This window comes from Numida meleagris, chromosome 2 (genome assembly GCF_002078875.1).
Source record: "Numida meleagris isolate 19003 breed g44 Domestic line chromosome 2, NumMel1.0, whole genome shotgun sequence".
Classification (NCBI taxonomy): Eukaryota; Metazoa; Chordata; class Aves; order Galliformes; family Numididae; genus Numida; species Numida meleagris.
Window position 1 is genome coordinate 141,032,322 of NC_034410.1, and position 21,140 is coordinate 141,053,461.

General features: G+C 36.9%; 1 protein-coding gene and 1 long non-coding RNA gene across 3 annotated transcripts in view; both read right to left on the bottom strand.

Annotated features, from left to right (window-relative positions):
- The window catches only part of LOC110394788, a 49,571-nt gene extending 42,769 nt beyond the window's left edge, over positions 1-6,802 (bottom strand). Inside the window, exon 1 of the long non-coding RNA XR_002435893.1 lies at positions 6,510-6,802. This is a non-coding gene — a long non-coding RNA (uncharacterized LOC110394788). The remainder of the gene's footprint in view (positions 1-6,509) is intronic.
- Positions 8,117-21,140, bottom strand: part of ZFAT (zinc finger and AT-hook domain containing) — a 129,279-nt gene continuing 116,255 nt past the window's right edge. For both annotated transcript variants that reach the window (XM_021386724.1, XM_021386723.1), the window contains exon 17: positions 8,117-9,552. In XM_021386724.1, coding sequence (XP_021242399.1) covers positions 9,313-9,552 — 240 coding nt within the window. In that variant the 3' untranslated portion in view covers positions 8,117-9,312. The remainder of the gene's footprint in view (positions 9,553-21,140) is intronic.

The following is a 21,140-nucleotide window of genomic DNA, read 5'->3' on the forward strand; positions in this document are numbered from 1 at the left end:
GTAAGTAATATATTTACTTCTTATCTACTCTTCCCACACCTTGTGTTGCAATTTGATTCTTGTCATAAGTTTTTAACGTGACGTTAAAAAAGACTGCAAATAGTGCATCTGGCTTACTATGCAGTATCAGGAATAGATTTCACCTTGTCTCCTTAAGTAAAGCTAATTAAATATTAAGTTTTCTCAGAAGTGACATCTTGCATCTTTACAGGGAAGTCTAATAGTATTGCCTGATTTCCTTGTTTTCCTTGTTTCACTTCAGGCTCTGTAGTTGAATGCATTGCAGGGAAAGCTGGGAGTTCTGCTACAGCCTCAGGAAAAGTAACGTAAAATACAGTACTAGACTAAACACCAAAAACATAACACAAACACAGTCCCTCTGTTATTTACTTTCTGCTAAAGTACATACATATATAAATTTTCAGTCAGCTACTGATTTGGGGGAGGAGGTTGTGTTGCTTTTTTTTTTTCCTTCTGATCCAGGCAAATTAAAGTAGTGAGACTAGCTACAAACAAAATTTAGAGCTTTGCTCATTTGCTGTTGTTATTTTTTTTAAAAATCACACCTTAAGAGAGATAGTGGGTCACATTTCCAACGTAGATGATGTTATGTCAGCAAAAGACTTTTTGCCAGGAAAAACTACTCTGTTCAGGAACATGGGAAAGGAACTTACCCATAATAATAAAAAATATTCAGGCAATGCAGACCTCTAAAACATCCTATCATGACATTCCCAGCTTCAGCTATACCAATGTAGAGAGTATTATCTTGTCCCCTTCTAGTATCATCCAAGGAACGGTTACAGAACCACACAGTATTCTATGAGTTGAACGAGATCTCTGCAGGTCGTCTCATCCGATCTCCCCTGCTTAAGCAGGTTGCCTACTGTAGGTTGTACAGGAAAGTGTCCAGGTGGCTTTTGAATATCTCCAGAAAAAGAGACTCCACAACCTCTCCGGGCAGCCTGCTCCAGTGCTCTGTCACTCCCAAGACAGAGAAATTCTTTCTCATGTTCAGATGGAACTTCCCATTCCAGGTTTTGCCCATTCTCCCTTGTTCCATTGCTGGGCATCACCGACAGGAGTTAAATACAATGTCACTGTCTAGGCTACCTTTATGGCAAGGGAAGGATGTCTGTTTTTGCTGGATAAACTAATTGAACTTTGATCAGGGGATAAGAGAAATGTACCAAAAAAAAAAAAAAAAAAAGAAAAGAAAAGAAAAACCCCCCAAAAACCAACTCTGCTAAAATCAAGAGTTAAAGATAGGGGATAAATCATCTCGGCCTTTTTTTGTCAGACAATTATAATTTACTTGTATTGCTAAGCATTGGTCATGTCTCTTATTTCTATTTAGCCACAAGCAGGCAACTGCTGAGATGAAAGAACACAAACCACAAACTAAAATCAGCAATGATTTTTTTTTCCTTGAAATTCAGGTATGTATTACAAATTCTGAGCTTGTTACATGAGGAAAATTGGCAAGATGATCCCAAATAAAGTTTTTTAATTTGGACTTCAATTCTTCCTCCAGTCTGAAGTTCTTACAATTGCACTAGGGTTATTTACTTCCCACTTGGACTCCAGTCACACTAGTGAACAGCACTCTCATGAGCAAAATGTTCTCTTATTTACTTATTTTTCCCCTAAATTCTCATTCTGGCAGTTTGGATTGGTTGATACTAACATAAAATACCTCTGTAACAGATTTTAGATTTGAGATAAAATAATCTATACAGCCAACTACCTTACACTTGCATCACAGAATCATAGAATACCCTGAGTTGAAAAGGACCTCAAAGATCATTGAGTTTCAACCCCCCTGCTGAGCGCAGGGTCGCCAACCACTAGACCAGGCTGCCCAGAGCCAAGTCCAGTCTGGCCTTGAATGCCTCCAGGGACGGAGCATCCACAACCTCCTTGGGCAACCTGTTCCAGTGTGTCACTACCGAAACTGTAAATCACATATTCAAAGAAAAGGTGCATCACAGAAGTTGTATCACAACAGTCACAAAAACTTTTGCACTTACCTACTAATGTATTTTTCAGCTACTCTACAGATGACCTAAGCTTAGGATTCGTGTCACTGAAATACTATTGTTTCAGTAAAAACTGACACGCGATTTCATTCCCAATGACAAAGTGAATCCGTGACTTGGGCCTTTTCTATAATATCTTGAACTCTTTATCTTATTCAGTCACCATTAGTTGATGGAAATACTTGATTACTCCCATTTGAAGATGGATTTGACCAAGCTGTGCAGCACCAAAGAAAACCAAAACAGAACACCTGCATATGCTGTTTTCAATGCCCCAAGTTCAGGTCCTAGAAAGTATTTTCACTTCTAATACTAGCAGCAAAATAAATGCTCTCAAGGCTAATCAAAAAGGGGAACCATTTCCAAAACAAACTGTAAAAATACTGACTAGCTCTGTAATCTACAAAAATATTTTGTCCTTTATTTCCTTCCTCGCCCATAAAGAATATAATGGATGAGGTAGCTTGTATAGTATTATATATTTTGCACGCTCCTTTAAAATACACTTAACATGGTATTTCATTTGGATGCAAGACATAAAATGACCCCTTATTTCCTGAAGATAATATTCCTTGAACTGAAGAAAAAAAATCATAACGAAGCTTGTTCTACAAATTTCTCCTTTTCATTCCAAAAAACTGAAGATCTTTTCAACCTTTTAAATTTACCTAGGCTGATGAAGTTATTTCCAGCTTTTCAGAAAAATTCACAGCATTTGATAAATCAGGCTGACCTCTGTGTGACGTTTTGATTCTAATTTCCCTCCTTCATCCACATTTAACAAAGCTGACTCTAACAATATTTTTACGGAACAGGTCATTTACAGCATCGTCAGAGCTGTTTATTTTGTGTTTTCCTATTTTACTGGCAAGCACTACTCATTTCAAGTCCTGCACTAGATTGAAATGAAGAATAAGTGGCTTAAGAATTAAAAAATAGAAGTTGCAATCTTGCTCTTATTTAATATCCCATCAACGCCCATCTCATCAATTACTTCAGAGTAAGCTCTCAAAAGCATCCTTGTGAGGTGTAGCTCTGAATATAAAATAGACAGGTCTTACATCATTTTGTTCTCCTTTGTTGTTATTAAAGCCTAGAAATCTGAGGTGGAAGAGCAACCTTTTGCCAGCTGCCTTACTCCCAGGTGCTCCAAGAGAAAGATGTTCTGCTTCATGCAGGACTGAAAGCAATTATGTTTGCATATAGGCAGAGCATTTTTATCCATTACTGTTGAGCATCAGAGAAACATGCATTGCTTTTCTTTCTCTGCCTCATCCATGTCAACTGTAGAGAACACAACAGGCTTGAACAGAGGCTTTTGATAGGAACATACAACAACGGCTCTGTAACTTCAGCTGTCCTTTGAAATGTGTGGTACTGCTTGTAATCATTAAAGCCCAGCACAGGCAAGTTGAGAACAGGGATGCATGAAAGATCACACAACTAATTGCCTGCACCTTCTGAAATTAAAACAGAGATGAATATGATGCTACATATTAATGTCATAATATGAAGTTTGATGCTCTCAGGATGTGCCAAAATATAATTATGACTAAGTGGACATGAAAGTCTTCCAAGATGAAAAGTTCTCATTTCAAGGAAGAAAAAAAGGACAAATAGAGCAGTGCAGCTATTGATGGAAACGATGCCCGCTAATGATGTAAAAGCTGGAAATGCAAACTGAGAAGCTGTCAAGCCATGTACAGTAAAACTCAGTAACCTCACTGTGATCAGATTATAAAAAGGAAAAGAACATCTGCAGTTTGTCAAGTTATGAGCAAAGACTGTAATATTAGCATTACCTAAAGAAAGCACATTTTTAATCAATGATAGAGACTGCAAATGAGCTCAGATCCTTCCCCATTTAACATTTCAGATACAGCTCAAACATATCTCCAAAAAGCAGGAACAGCAGTGTGGCATCAACAAAATAAACATAAAATAAACAAAACCAATCATTGTGATTTTGTGTACAGCATCTGTTCTACTCTGCTTCACTATGTGCACTCTGATAACAATCATTATTTTCAGATGAAAAGAACTGCAAAATAAAAATCAACATTCATTTCAATTCAATACTGGTTGGACTGTCCTCAGTTGAACCTCATTGTTCTGACAGAAATAAGACTTCACATTTAAGGAGGGCTTTCTAGCTTTTGAAGCATAAGACTTATTGATAGACCCCCTCCTCCCTCCATGAACGGTGTAAATTTGAAAAAAGTTCTCCTGAATTGGTCAAGCTTGAGTTTTAAATGTGCTTTTATCCTAAGAGTTTGATTTTCAGAAGGGCTGAGTCCTTAAATTTCCTCACTGGGTCAGTTTTCATATCTTCGTTAACCTCATTGAAGCTTCAACAGGCAGTGCAGCAAATGATAAACCTCCTCTGTAGGCAAGCAGGAGGAGCTCAAACCAAAACTCAAATCCTGATTCTGCAGTTAAACACAGCACCAAAAAATTCCCTTACATAGCAAATTCTCTGTTCACTAAGAGTTCAAAACATTTATTTGAACCACTGAATATCTTGTAATATTGTTCCTGCTATTCTCTTTCTTTCCCTACTGTGCTAACGGTACTTGAGATGCAAGTTTGTGGGTTTTTTTTGGTTTGTTTGTTTTATATTTGTAGAGTACACATCCAAGCTGTGAGCAAACACATAGGAACGTGAAAGCATTTTTAATTGCCTTTTGATAAGACTAAATTCTATACTGAGATGCCAAGATGCTGTGTGTGAACTCAGAACTTTGTAACTTTAGAAGATGCTCCCAAAGAAATTTATTAAAACAAAATCTCAAACTTGCAGCAATATCATTTCTGTAATCTTGTTTGAAAACATGCCACTAAAAGCATGTCTTTCAAGTACATACACTCAAGGAGTGTAGTTACTATAGTAGGAACAACCAATCTAATATAGTAATCTCTGTTGCATATTCTAGCTGGGATTTCATAAAATCCAAAATTTGAGGTAAATCAGCAAAGTACAAGTATGCAGATCCTGTCTGTTTCCTTGGGCTTTTAAGGTAAGTGATACAGACCCAGTAAAAAGCCTCTGGTTTGTGCAGTTTCACGTCAGTCAAGATGCTACAAAAGCTGGTTAGAAATTGGATCACTACAATAAAAAAATTGTGCTGGGATCAAGAGGCACCTCGACTGGCCACAAAAACCAAACAACATTAGAAATAAAGGTAGATCCCGTACTCTTCTCTAATAAGGAAAGACAAACTATTTTCTACAAATAAAATTAATGAGAAAGGGTTGGAAAAGAGTGAAAATTGAAACATTCTGTCCCCAAGCCCTCTCCTGTGACTTTTGTCTTGCAGGGTTCAAATTTTCCCCTCTGCCTACAGATTTCATACTGTAGCACAAGGTCTTTCCAGAAGTAGCTCTGTTAATTCCTATGAGACCTTTTTGCAGAAATTATCTTCAAACATTATTTACTCACCTTTCATTAAATAAGAATCTGCTGTCTCTAAAATTATTTGCTTTCTTCTTCCTTTTTTTAAAAAAAAGTCTTCATGTTATACCACATGACCTATCTCCCCCATGCTCAATACATTTCCAGAACCCTCTGATTTGTTCTTAGACCTGCACATCAGTTGGCCCAGTTGCTCAATTTGTGTATGCACAAGCTCTTAAAGAACAATACTTGCTAAGTGTTAGTCTAAAGCTAGGATACTCCTCTGGTGTCAAACAGAAAAACCAGAAGACTGCATAGCGTAGTAAATGCTCATACAATTAGTAGTGTGGGGATGAATGTATAATCTTCAGAAACAGGAGCTACTTGACTAACCTAAAGCCATAAGTCCCCTGAACGGAAAAGGTTATCTCACTCTCAGAAAAGCTGAACTGGATAAAAGTAGTTGAATCTACACTGTGAATCACTGAATTGTAGGGGCTGGAAGGGACCTCTAGAGATCACAGAGTCCAAATCCCCTGCAAAGCAGGCTGCACAGGTAGGTGTCCAGGTGGGTCTTGAATATCTCCAGAGAAGGAGAATCCACAAGCTCCCTGGGCAGCCTGTTCCAGTGCTCCATTACCCCTACAGTGAAGAAGTTCCTTCGCACATTGGTGCTGAACTTCCTATGCTCATGCTTATGGCCATTTCCACTTGTCCTGTCCCCACAGATCACTGAAAATAGGTTGGCCATGTCCCTTTGACTCCCACACTTAAGATATTTATAAACATTAATCAGATCACCTCTGAGTCTTCTTTTCTCAGGGCTGAACAGATCCAGGTCACACAACCTTTCCTCACAGGGGAGATGCTCCAGGCCCTTTATTATCCTTGTGGCCCTCTGCTGGACCCTCTCCAGGAGATCCCTGTCTTTTTTGTACTGGGGAGCCCAGAACTGGACACAATACTCCAGGTGAGGCCTGACCAGGGCAGAGTAGAGGGGGAGGTTAAAAAAGAATCTCTGCTGCTGAGGTGATAAACAGAAACAGACCTTCCCAAGCAAAAGAGCTGATTCTTACCTTCCTGGTAGTTCCAAATCCAAACAAAAGTCAACTGAACAGCTGGGGCCTCTCAGAATAAGTGGCTGGTATAAACAAAGTTCTGTCCTCCTTCTTTTAGTAACTTGCTTCTGAAAAACAGACAAATCTTTGGACATCCACTTTGTGAAGTGTAATGACCTACATTAAAGAGAAAGTACTTATCTCCTCCTAATATTACACCTGTTGCATATTCTAGAAACTATGAAAATGTAATAATTATGGAGACAACAAATCAACACACCGTACTCAACATAGCTCAAAATATTTCCTTAGAATCATAGAAAGATCTAGGTTGGAAAAGACTTTCAAGATCATCTAAGTCCAACAATCATCTAATGCTGCTAAGTCCGCCACTAAATCATGTCCCTTAGTGTCACATCTACACATCCCTAAAATACCTCCAGTGATGGTGACTCCACCACTTCTCTGGGCAGACTGTTCCAATGCTAGTTTCTAACCATTGCATTTTTAAGCAGATTTGGGGAAAATAATAATAATAATAATAATAGAACCTAAGAAAATACCTGAAAAGTATTTCTTAAATAAAAAAGGTTATAGAAAATTAACACATATGTTTATGCTTTAGAATTGGAAATTCTGCTATCTACATTCAGCTCTGAATTTATCTGTAATAGAACTCATAAAATTCAGTAAAATGAAGTGGAGTTTCTTCCTCCAAAACATCAGAAAGTATGGTCCTTCTAGTGCTATTTAACAAAAGGCAATTCAAGCCTTAAATTTCAGTTGGTATGCATGGCTATGGCGTACTAGAATTAAAATAATAAAACAAAAAAAATAAACCCTTTCTCCAAATACTGACATACTTCACATAACGAGAAGTATTGAGTCTATCAGGAAATAATTTACTTCAGAATTTTTGAATGACATGTACCAAAACTTTTACAGTCTCCCTTCCTCCAGTCAGATAATAATACAATACATTGCTGAATTGATTCAGAAAGGTTTTACATCAAAAACATAGCTGTTACTGCATATGATCAAGATGCTCTTTCAAATGCGGATTAATAACAAATTGGCTCTTTTCAGTAAATTCTAAGAAAACTTTTCAAGACTGTTTTATTCTCTTTCAGATAATAGACTCATTTTTGCAGTTCACCACTGCATTTTAACCAGTACAAGTTTCTGTTGTAGATTAATCAAACTGGCATATTTGGTGCATCATATTCTACAATACAGTTGTTACTGAACATTTTTGATCTAATCAAATTTACTGAAATCAGCACTGGCATGTAACCAGTTCCAGTTCCAGCCAGCTACAGTAATTGGCAAAAAAACAAAAACAAAAACAAAACAAACCAAAACAAAACCACCACCTCTGTCCCAGAAATCTAACATCCCTGGAATGTCTTACACACTTTCAAGAGTAAAGCAGAAGAAATATAGCAACGACTGAAGTTGAATTATTTTTACATTGCTTAATCTTGAAGTATTTGTTCTTTTCCATTAACAAATTTAAATTCCCTATCACCACAGTTAAGGGAGAATCTACCACAAAATGTTTGCACTCTGAATTTGTATGACGTGTATAAAAAAGGAGATTTACAAGAGGTAGACAACCAACTCAATACATTACATGAATGTATTTAAAAGCTTTTCTCCACTTTTCCACTCAGAATACCCATAAATAAGTTCAATTACATAAATAATTCCTGCTAGACTTCATTACACTACTTTCCTGATTAGAAACTACTAACTGGACAAATAATTTGTCAGTCATACAAAACAGCAGACTTTACTTAGCTGTGAAAAGGAAGTCAACACTTAAGTAATTAGTGCATTAAATGAAAACATGACAATTTTATTATTAATTAGTAACTTTTATAGCTCAAATTTAAAAATATTAAGTCAGAAACAATTCAAATTCACAAACAAAAATCTGGAACTATATACATTTACAATTAAGAATACCTAAATTTTTGTCAATATTTACTCACTCTTTGTACAAGTTCTTTCACACAGCCATATTTACAAACATCTTTTTAAAACATGAGTAAACATATTTTATAGCATTTACAAATAATTTGAATATATTTTTTTCTTAAAAACAGAAGACTATTTCATTGAGTTGACAAACATTTGGTTTCATCATATGGTACTGAACAGTTCTTTATTCAGTGGCATGGAAAGAGTTATCATTATCCAATTATCTAAAAAATAATTGGTACCTAGAATTATCGTATATGGCTTTAAATATCTCCCAAACAATCAGTTCACAAATACAACTTAAAATCCATCTGTGGTATATTTCTAAATCTTTAGTCTTTGATTGGGTTAGGTCTACAAATCTGCCAATACATTCTAAGCATATATTCAGAAATAAGAAGCCCTTCTAATTTTTCCTAAAAAAAAAAAAAAAAAAAAATCCACCAAAAAAACCCACATTTCCATTGAAGTCAAGCACAAACTTAGTATCCATAAGATGGGATGGATGGACTTTTCTAGACAATCTGTTGCTTTGATGGATGTTTTTTTTTATTGTGGTATAAAACGATTTTGAGCAAACAATCCTTTGGACATTTACAGGAGTCAAACAAGAGAACTTAGGGAAGAATATTTTTTCCTCATAATAGGAACATGTTTTCAGGAAAAGAAAGTCCAGGGTAGTTCTGTACTGAAAGTTACTGATACAATCCAACCAGCCAGATTACCTCACAAATTAACCAAAAATCTGTCTGCTGGCTTGTTTTTGCTTGTGTTAGGAAAAGAAATAAAAGTTGTGGCTTTGGCAAATCAAGTAGCCAACTCATTTAAATACCATTCTTTAGAGCTCCTGCACAGATTGTTCCACAGGTTGTTCTTCTACAGACTGCATCGCTTCCTGAACATAAACTATGAATTCTGAAGCTTCTCCACCCTGTGTGTAGACAGTCACTGTCTCGATTCCCTCCACTTCATCTGACGAGACTACCAGGTGATGCTGTTCAGACAGCTCCACTGAGGCCTGCTCCAGAGTCTCTTGAATCATCAAAGTGTGATTGGCTGATTGCTCCTCTTCTTTTACCTAGGAAGAAATTGAAGTGTTTATAGAAGTTTCACTTTTCCAATAAATAACCACTATTGTGATGATTAATGCAAATACAGCACAGAAATCAGAAACCTCTGAAAGAAAATATCAGTTTTACACAAAATTTGTAGCGAGTACTTTTAATAGGTGTTTAGACATACAAAATTCTGAAACCAGTAACCCATAATTTCAGTTACATGCATGGAGAGCTACAAAGTTACAGGAACCTATGTCTCTTGAAACAACTTCAATCTCTCACCAGTAATTCACTCAAAACTGCTCTTATTTAAATAAACCAAAAGTCAAACAACTCCTCCAGTATCAATGATATGAGAATCCATCCAGAACTGCATTAAAAGACATCTACAGTCATCACAGAATCATCACAGAATGGCTTGGGTTGGAAGGGATCTTAAAGATCATCTGGACCCAACCTCCCTGCTATGGGCAGGCAGTGTTGCCACCCAGTAGATCACAGATCAATTCTCACTTTTTTTTTTAGCCGACTTTTGCTCATGGAAGTAAAAAATTCACTGTAAACTTTAACAACAGTCATTGTAACCAAAATATAATGGGACTAATTTATTAGAAAACTGTGAAATTTAATTTTTACTGAAATGCATCCCTAACACCTGCCTGCAAGGCAGTAATTTTTACATTATTGAAAGAATATTGACAGTAGCAATTGAAAATAACAAATCTTTTAATAAGAATTTCTTTTTTTGTCAAAAAAAGGAAAATCTGCTGCTCATCTTTGATATCAAATTTAAAAGAACTATTTGTAAATTATGGTGAGACTATAGTACTCAGTAGAATTCAAGAACAAAACAGTTCTTAACTAGATCCATACAACATTTCAATGCGTTGTGTTCCAGGCCAGTAACAACACATTAGAAGACTAAGTAATGAGGAGGAAATTGATTCTGACAAATACTAAATATAGTATTCTTTTGGAGACAGAATGGGATAGCAATTTTTACACGCACAAGATACATGCAAAGGTATCTGTTAAGTGTTTTCAGCATAACACCACTCCCCTTGCTCATTGAAGAGAGCTGTTTTATTTGCTGGAACATAAATGCCAACCCACTTGCATCTGCAATACGCAGTTAATTAGGTCTTCTCTTCCTTTCCTATTTGGAAAATGGGTAGTTTTTGTTAAGGCCTATTTCCTTTTCATTTAGGCTTAGAGAATACTTTATGAAATGAACTTCCAGAGATAAATTATGTTTATTTCTCACTGAAAGAAAGTAGCTGACTAAATCTCTAGGTGCAATCTCTACAGAAATGCTTTTTTCACATCATCAAATGGATCTATAAATCACCAACTTACACAAGCAACAGAGCATGAACACAGAACCGTGGCTCACCTGCATTCCTTGGCAGAAAGCAAAATTTGATGGCATTTCCTACAATCACACAAGGTGTAATATGAAGAGAACGCAGGATCAATAAATTATCAGTTTACTAGATTTCAGTGTAACCCTTGTACCTCAGACCAGTGTATGCCGTGCTCCTGGCAGCACTGAAGTTGTATGAGATTTTAAAAAATAAGTTAAGTGTGATAGATTCCACTCTTTGTGGAGTCCACTAAATTACATCCACATAGATCTGAAACATGCTTTTTTTTTTTTTTTTTTTTTCTCATTACAAACAGATGCAAAAGCTCTCCTCCTTTCTACTACATTGATTTCTAAGTAGTATTATTGGAACAATGGAGACCAAGAAAATCTATGGAAGTTCAGCACTGGTGCTTAAGAGGGGAGTGGGAACAGCAGGGAAGAACTGCAGTGAAGTGTTCAAGCATGTGCCAGATTCCTTAGAGACTGGCAAGAAGAAATTCTCTAAGTCCATTTTCTTGGTTCTGTTTTCTAGATTTTTTTTTCCTACATTTCCCTAAGCAACCATTCCCATTTTTGTACATTGACTTTTGTGTTGTTTTAATTCTCCCATGTTTTAAGTATCTGAAAGATCAGGAAGATTTCAGACACTCACAAACATATCAATTTGAACTTTCACTCGATTCATCAAGCTTTACAAAGCTTTTTCTTGAACAATAACAAGTACATTCAGGTGTTAAATTGTTCAAGAGGTCCAGAGTCAGTATATCTGTGGTACACTGATTAAATATAAGTGGATCTTTACTGGTAAAAGATCAAACTTCTAAAGAGAATCTTACCAGTGACATTGTCCTTACTTCAACAGCACAATCACAAATACTGAGGCTGACTCTGGCTTTGTTGCACAGGATTCAGATTATAGGGATAAAGTTACGGGATAAAGATAAAGGACATTCCATGTTCTGCGTCTTTTACTAAGCACACCTGAACATTTTAACTGGAATTTATTTTAAACAGCTCCAGCTGTTGTTGAAGATCCATATCTAACAAAGTTGTGTGATGCAGAATGCTTTGTCTTGACAGAGGAGAATTTGCAACCACATCCAGAAAAACAAATTTACAGTGTCACAAAAAAGTGGGTAACTCAAAAATTACCCTTTTTTGAGCTCCTGTTCAAAATGCAACAAGCTAAACCAGGAAAAGAAGCATAACACTTTTCTTCTCCTGAAACTCTCACATACCGTTTTCAACAAGAACAACCACTCTAACTCCTGCTTAAAACAATAGGAATTTTGTGAATTCAGAGAGCACTAACTTTTTGTAACTCTTTCATTCCCTTTCCTGAGGCTACCTGCTCCAGTGGTGGCTCCTGCTTGAAATGGTAGGCTCCACACACCTATCAGAACAGGTGAACAAAAGTCTAATCAAATGTGGAGTCAAATAGGAAACTGCAGTTAAAAATGTCAAGCAATTAAAATCTCACAGCTTGTTCTTAAGTCAGCTCACAGATACAGTCCTTGATGCTAGAGATCTTCAAACATATACAAACAGAGGTGTCTAAAAGTTGGCTTTTTAATTATGTAATGTACTGTAACTTCTCTGGTATTAGTGCACGATACATAATCTTCTGACAACATGCCTCAGGCCAGAAAAATTACACTACTTTGCTAAGAGCTGCAAGAATGCACAACACAGCCTGAAAAGGATCTTGTATGGTCTCACTTTAGTCATTCTAAATCGGAACCTATAAATAATTTTAAAAATAGCTCTGTGAGTGTACATAAATAATGAACAAAGGAAGACAAACAAAGCACAGTTGACATGAAAATGAAATGAAACCAGAATCTCATTCAATTAAATAACAACAACTTATTCAGTTTTATATGCTTTTGAAATTAAAATGGTCGATAAAGAAAGTTCATTTAACCTCCCTACCTGCCTTTATCAATGTGGATTTGTGCCCTTGTCAAGCAAGGTAAAGAAGACTAATGTCCTTATTTCTGGTGTTTCTAGCTTCCAGTATCTTTTTTGGACAGTTATCTGTAATCCCTTTAGTTTGACAAATTACCACATTATTTTGGATATTTACATTTCAAATCAGTCCAATGTTTACATGCTTCTGCTTGGTTCCTGTTAGATTGTTCCACAGGGAATAATCTCGAAATGCTAATTTACATCCCTCATACTGATGATACAGTGGGACAGCTGCCATAAGAATGAATGAAGTTACTACACTCAATTCTTTTTACTGGGAACTGAAATCTTCTGAAGAGTAGCATCCATGACCTCTTTTCAGTTCAAGAGCCAGCTGAAAAGCATCCGGCTGCTTATACTTTGCTGAAGGATGACAGCAAGAATGTGAAGCCATACACAGCTGGTATTAAAACCAATTCAGTACCTGCAAAAATATTCTTTACTGGCTGAAAGTGTTTCCTCACAGAAGTTAATGGGTCCTCTGCCTCCATGTTTTTATAAAAAGCTCAAGATTTCTAAATTATCTCAAGTTCTAAATGCAAATATCTGAGGACTATCTAAATGAGAAAAAAATGGATACATCTAGAGGAACTTCTTCCTATAAAACAACGCAAGGAATTTATATTTTGAGATACATTAACGCAAGCCATTAATATGCCAAAATATAAAAGGGGAAAAAAGGAAATACATAAACTGCTCAAGCTGCTTTCTTATTCTATAGCTCATACTGAGAAATAATGAGTATCTACATTTTTCTTTGAAGTCAGCAAGAATTCTAGATTCACATGTTTAAAACAGCCTTGCTGGGCTTGACTCAAAATCCTCTGCAGAATCTCTGCCTTGATTTCAGGCTGAATGCTGCCTTTCAGGTTACCATGAAGAAGAAAAGTTAATCAAACAGATACTGCAGGAATTCTGCATCTTACACTTCTGAATCAGGTTACTGACGCCTCTATTTGTAGTTTAAGAAACCACAGTAAGTAAATGTACAAGTTATTTACCAAAAAGCTGAAAACAAAAAGTGCATACAAGCATTCTAGATCATAGAGCACACCTGGATATGTGATGCCGCAGCTTACAGCGCTGCCTGCTGGACTGCCTCCACCATCTTGTTTGGTGCCATTTGAATAATCTGAACTCTCTCTCTGTTCTAGTTTACATACAGACATATTGTGTGAAAAACACACAGATGCACAGAAAAACAGTGTAATTTAATCACATGAATCTCTATAGAGTGCTACAAAACAAAAGACAATCTGGTGAACCATCATTTCAGAAGAACAGGAAAATTCAACATGCAAGAGTCAAGTTGCATAAAATACAGAATTCAAAGTGGCAAATACCAAATACTGGTAAAGTAGATTTTTAAGCAGCTTTAACCACTGGCTGACAAAGAGTACAATAAATCTTGACAAAGAGACTGTGATTGGCAACGTCTTTTGTCAGGTGGAACGCTTTATCACCAGACTTCCTTCTGAAGAAATATGGCAACATTGCCACAATTAAAAGAGCTCTAACAGAGGGCACTAATGTTGGTAAGAGATTTTATCTGTATGTTATACAGATGACAAGAACTTCACAGAAACTAAGAAAAGGGGGACATCTGCTCCAAATGAAACTTCTATTTGCTGGCACCCCCAAGTTATCCAATAAATTGCTCCATGTGCTAAAGGAATATCAGTCTTGATAATCAGCACATATATAACTCCATGTATTAACAAATTTTCAGGATGAACAGTGTACCCAGGATGAAGCAGGTACAAATCAGAGCCAGATTATAATATGAGTGTTGCTGAGGTGTAACACGTAGTACCTGTTGACATGACAGCCATACTAATATTATTAGATGCTTATTTTTGAAGATGTGTTATACTATAAAATTCTGTTCTGTGATCATCCGCAAGCTGATATGTAATCCTTGCTATGCATTACTTCTGCTGTCACTTTGAAAAAAGAGGCTGTTGCCATGGTAGGATTTTACCAGAGCTTGAAGAGATCACAGAATGAAATGATGAAAGGGACTAAAATAAAGTGTGAAATGCATGAAAAACCAGTGTTTTCCTAAGCTTGATAAAGATCTGTCTGGCTAGTGAAACAATTCATATACTTGCTCTTGAGATCAAGGTATTTAGAAGTCCAGGCTGAAAACATGTTACTGTGATTTTCAGGAACAGAGTAAATCCTACATTCCAAGCTGCAGAGGTAGTAAGATCACTCCTGTCTGTTGTTTTTCAATGGGAGAAAAGAGAAAGTATTCAGCACCCAATAGCTGCTCTTCATTATTAGTATTAGTACAGTGCTTTTGACCAGGATCTGAACTGTATCAGGTATTCTAAGTGCAAAATGTATTTCACGTCTAACAATCTTATAATTTCAACATGAAACAGTAAGCAGACGAAGGGAGACAGGTGAGCACAATATAAACGTGACAGTTGTACCCTCAGGTTGCTGCCCAGGGTGGTGGTGGAGTTACTGTCCTTGGAGGCGTTCAACAAACATTTAGATCTTGTACTGAGGGACATGGTTTAGTGGGAAATATTGGTGATAGGTGGACTGTTGGACCGGATGATCTTGGAGGTCTTTTCCAACCTTGGTGATTCTATGATTCTGCCTTTCTGTAACTGGCAGCAGTGTCAACACACCAACAGCCTAACCACAGACGGTATCATATTTCTGAAGAGTAGAGAGGGAAGAGAATCTCCCTTGACCTGCTGGCCATGCTCTTTTTAATGCACCCCAGGGTACCACTGACCTTCTTGGCCACAATATGGAAGAAGACATTAAGAACGTTGTTTTAAATCTTCATGGACTGATCAAAGGTAGGAATCAAAATCTTAACAGCTAATGAAAGATGGGCCACTAAGTCAGAAAGTAGTAAAATTAATAATAAAAATAATTACTACTGATTAATATATTCTTCAGAGGGAGCTTGAAAGTGATAGCTTTATAGCCCCAGGAAAACAGAGGAGAGATGCAATCTCTAACTGAGGTAAGATTGTCTAGAGTAGCCATATAGTTTTGCCAAATATCAACAAACAAAAAGATTGTATGAGTCAAAGGGCAGTGTGTTACTTAAGACATGAAGCTCTGAATCTTCAACTAAATCTTTTACATCATGCCAATGTGCTACAAGAAAGGTGGCAGAAAAAAATTCTGTTTGCAGTGCTCACTCAGGTATATTGTTACGGAGAATTAGGAATTAAGGAAAAGTACTGGGATTTGAGGAGGTGAACAATATCTTGGGAATAGGTTAGTTGGATTTTGGAAGGGGGAAGTGATTTGGTTTTGTAAGAGAGAACAAAGAGTGCTGCTCTGCACTAGCAGTTTTCTGTGTACAAGGCAGGCAGGATTTGCTCTGAATAAAAAGGGATTTCAGTAGCTTGTTCATACAGGAAAAATAATACTGAGGACAAGATTTAAAGCTTTACATAATCATTTGCTGATGAGTTTCTCATACCAGGACAATAACTTCTGTGTTAATAAAAATACTGAAAACATATTTCAGGTCTAAAGACAAGCAAATTAACAGCACATTTGTTTACTAATATCTACATTAAAACAGTAGATACTGGTAACACATTAGACACAGATAACACGCAACCAAACTTAACCTAGTACTATGGTACAGCGATCTAAAAGTTTGACTGAAACTTGGAATCCAAAAATCTACTGCTCTGCTCATTAAATTGAGGCAAAAATACGAAATTAAATTTGGATAAAGAATTCTGCATGGTTTCTACCCTTGGTTTCAAAGAGATTTTATAAAAATAATATACACTGCCTTTACACAAAATAAATGTATTGAAACAGAATGTATCTTGTTACCATTACACATTCCTGCTAATGACCACTGGAAATGGAAGAGCAACAACTATAACAAAAATGAGAGATGCTGGACACGGTCCAAAAAGGGACAACTCTTCTGATACTGTGGTCAAGGCAGGACCATTCAGGAAACAAGTATTCAAGAATGTTCGTACTGTGAAACAACCAAGAAAATGTACCTTGAATTTTATCACCACAGAGAATCATTTACAGACACAACACACTGCCAGAGTCCTTTTCTGCTAGAAAATAATGTAACAGGAGTGTTCATTTGAGAGGGAAGTGTTTCTTCACAAGAAGTACAGTATTTAAATCAAGCAAATGCTTAACATGGAACAATCTTCTCCAGAATTAGTTGGCATTCTTGTTTGATGTAGCAGCTAACTGAAAGATATAGTTATACTTCAAGGCAGTTTGTAATTGAAAATTTTTGAAAACACATCTGCAGATACTGCTAATCAAGAGTGGCTGTGATATTGGCATGATTACTAATCCTCCAATCCTGCCTCTATATGCAACATGTGAGCTGAAAAAACAGTCCACCTGTATAAATTGTGGACGGAACAGAGACAATGCTAGCAAAATAAACAAAAACATAAACATATTAGTCTCCACTCTACAGTATGAGGGTAAAACTACATCTGTTATGAGTCACAAAGCATCAAATCCACAGAAAGGAAAGTGACTTGCTTTACAGGACCAGTCACTCCTTGCTATGTTCCATGTTTCTGCAGAAATGCCCAATTTCTTGTCCATCTTTACCATTCCCTATGAATATTTCTTATTTTGTTAAAGCATTTATTAGTCTCTTTCCTAACAATTCTTCAAACATATCACTTTATGCTTTCACCTTTTTCTCACTTTACATTTCTTTTTTCCTCAACCAGTGCAGAACAACTCAAACGTTATGCCATAAATACCACTGCTATCTGTAGTGATCCAGACTCAATCACTAGTAACTGAAATAGATTCAAACTGACAAGATTGTCCTTTTCATATCATGCTATGATCAAAGCTTCAGAGTGCCAATTTTGTTGCCAATTTTACAACATACTGGCAGAACCTCACAATCGGATCCTGGTTTTCTTTCATGCATGTGGTGTGCATTACATTCCTTATCAGCTGTATGTTTTCATAGCAAAACAACATGACAGAATTTCTCCAAAATTAGACACCAAAAAAGTTTAACCTTGATAACAATTTAATATACTGGCTCTAAGGCAAGAATGAGTTGAAGACATTTCAGGTTCTAGACAGAACCTTTGAAAGGACTCACACACATGGCACAATCAGAGCTAACATCAATTTCCATTTCCCAATCATAATCCAAGCTAGACAGGACTTATTTACATTTTTTTAGTTTAAAGTCGTATTATGAATAATGATTCAGTCTTGAATTCATTATTGTTATGCTGTGAAATGATTTTCTTACATAAAATCATTCCTATGAACAACAAATATAAAGTTTCCCTAGTCAAAATTGATTTTTTTTTTTCTTCTCAGCACCCAATACGTGAGGTGGGAGCTTGGAATGGAAAATCTGATCTTGAGTACAGCTGCATATGAATTTCTACTCATAGTTTAATATATAAGCAATATGAACCCATAAAACTCAGAGAAATAATGTAATAGAACACTGTAAACTCGGTAACCTTCCTGCTTGTGAATTAATACAAAATAATTTAAAAAGAAGATACCAGACAGAGCTAGCTATATATGTGACATGTAGCAGTGTACTGAGAAGGACTTAGATGAAGTTTGTTTCTTCAGGCAAAAGTCTAGCATTAACATGAAACACTACAAGTACAGCACAAGACATCTGAACACACCAGTTGGGGAAGTACTAAGGGATGAAGATGGCTGCCTTATTAGTGGGTACTATCTGGATTCACACAATTCTGGGGATCAAGTGTCAATGGCACGTTTACAAGTGAAAGTAAAGCGGAGTACAGATGTTGCAGAAAGTTCCAGGAAGGAAAAGGAAGAAAAAGATAGCAATAATGTAGTGTAACATTCACAGAAAAAAATACTTTTAAAATGTCCTACTAACAGGATTTAGAAGAAATTTCTAGGTACAAACATAGAAATATGAAAGCGATTTGCAAGGAGAGCCAAGAAAAGAGAGATGAAGGTGAGAACTGATGAAAAAACTAGGTTATGTATGCTCTTCATAAAAAAGAAACACAACAGCATAAAAATCAGAACAATAAATGTTGTTAAGAAAAAAAAAATGAAACCGAGCTGCTAAGCAAGGACTTGGAGAGGCCACTGAAGAACAAGAATGGAAATTTAGTGACAGATGATGCTGATATATTGCTGACACCCTGAATGAATTTTTTGTCTCACAATCCACAAGAGAAGCTGAAGGTCACAGAATAGAGTGTGGAATAAATTTTCCAGGGAGGAAGTGAAATAAGAACATGTCTTATGATGATCACCTCAAGGTTAACAATTAGGAACTCAGCATAATTAAAACCTGACAAAGTAGCAGGTACAAATGAGTGATATCCCATAGAAAGCAAAGCAGTATTAAAGAAAAAAAGAAAAGCTATCAGTTCCAAATAGGAGAAGATTACAGTCATGTTAATAACATTTAAAGACTTTTCCCCTCAAGCAAAATATGGGTGTGGCTATAATTCTGAAGCCATTCTCTGCTGAGAACTGAAAATAATAAATAGAGCAGTGTAATAGGTCAAATAGATTTGACAAAGCATCAGAAGTATGAAATTAGAAGAGAAAAAAAATCATAAAAAGAACCAACACCTCTACAGATCTCCTTTGTTCCTTGCTCTACTTCCACAGAGCCCACACAAGGTAACTAGGAAGCCAATCAGATGTAAGGCATTAGAAAAATCCAATGTAAACAGAGGTAGCACAAGATCACTCAGCTTGAGAAGTACTACAGTTCTACACTGACTAATTTTGTTTCTCTGCAACTTCAAATCAGGGGAAAAAGGCATTTTATCAACAGCACTCTAGCAGTGGGAAAAGAAAGGGAAAGGGAAAGGGAAAACCAGCAAAGATTCTGTGCTCTGAGAATTCAATATTTGATGTAGAAGTGAGTGGAGCTTATACTGCTTTGACATTAGACCAGTGGAAGTCGTTGATGTATATAAAGCAAGGGAAAAGCAGTGATCAGTTCTTAACAGCTTGTAAACTCAAAGGCTAGAACTACGGATTAAGAAGTGACAGATAGAATTAATCCGCAATATGAACACTTACAAAATGCTACCAGCAAATTCAGATGCTCTAACAAGAAAGAGGAGAGATTTTAAGATGAATGAGAAATTGATCAGATTCAACACCTGGAAGAGTCACTGAATATTTTAAATTATGTATTTTCAAAGAATCATAGAATCTTTGAGTTGAAAGGGACCCATAAAGGTCACCTAGTCCAACTCCCCTGCAATGAACAGGGACATCTAAAGCGAGACCAGGTTGTTCAGAGCCCCATCCAGCCTGACCTTGAATGTCTCCAGGGACAGGGCATCCAACTCTGGGAAACCTGTTCCAGTTCCTCATCACCCTTATTGTAAAAAACTTCTTTCTTACATACAATCCAAATCTTCCCTCTTTTACTTTGAAACCATTTCCCCTTTTCCCATCAGAACAGGCCCTGTTAAAGAGCCTGTCCCCTTCTTTCTTATAGCCTTCATTAAGATACTGAGAGACCGCTCTCAGGTCTCCTCGGAGCCTTCTCTTCTCCAGGCCGAAGAGCCCCAGCTCTCTCAGCCTGTCCTCAGAGGAGAGGTGTTCCATTCCTCAGAGCATTTTCGTGGCTCTTCTCTGGAGGCACTCCAACAGGTCCACATCTCTCCTGTACTGAGGACTCCCCATCTGGATGCAGTACTCCAGGTGAGGCCTCACCAGCACAGAGTAGAGAGGCAGGATCACCTCCCTCGCCCTGCTGACCAGCCTTCTTTTAATACAGGCCAGGATATGATTGCCCTTCTGACTGCTGGCTCACGTCCAGAATGCCATCCACCAGTACCCTCGAGCCCTTTTTGGCAGGGCTATGCTCAATCCTTACATCTCCCAGCTTGTACTGGTAGTGGGGATTGCCACGACCCAGGTGCAAGACCTTGCACTTGACTTTGTTGAACCTAATGAGGTTCTCCTGGGCCCAGTGCTCAAGCCTGACTAGATCTCTCTGGATGGCATCCTGTCCCTTGGCTGTGTTGATCACACCACACCACTTGGTCTCACCATTTTTTTTCTAGTATCACATACGTAATTTCTTTCTCACAGCTGCCACTTATCTAGGCTTTGTTTTCTCCTAGGTCTTTTGTAGAAGGGCCTCAAAATACATACTTTTAAGGAGAGAACAGTATTTGGCAATGGATAATACTGCCTTTTACCTTTAAAATAGGTCACAAATAGAGCACAGTGTACACGTTGGCAGTGAGTACAGTTAAAGTTGCTTTTAAATTTGCATGCAGAGATGAT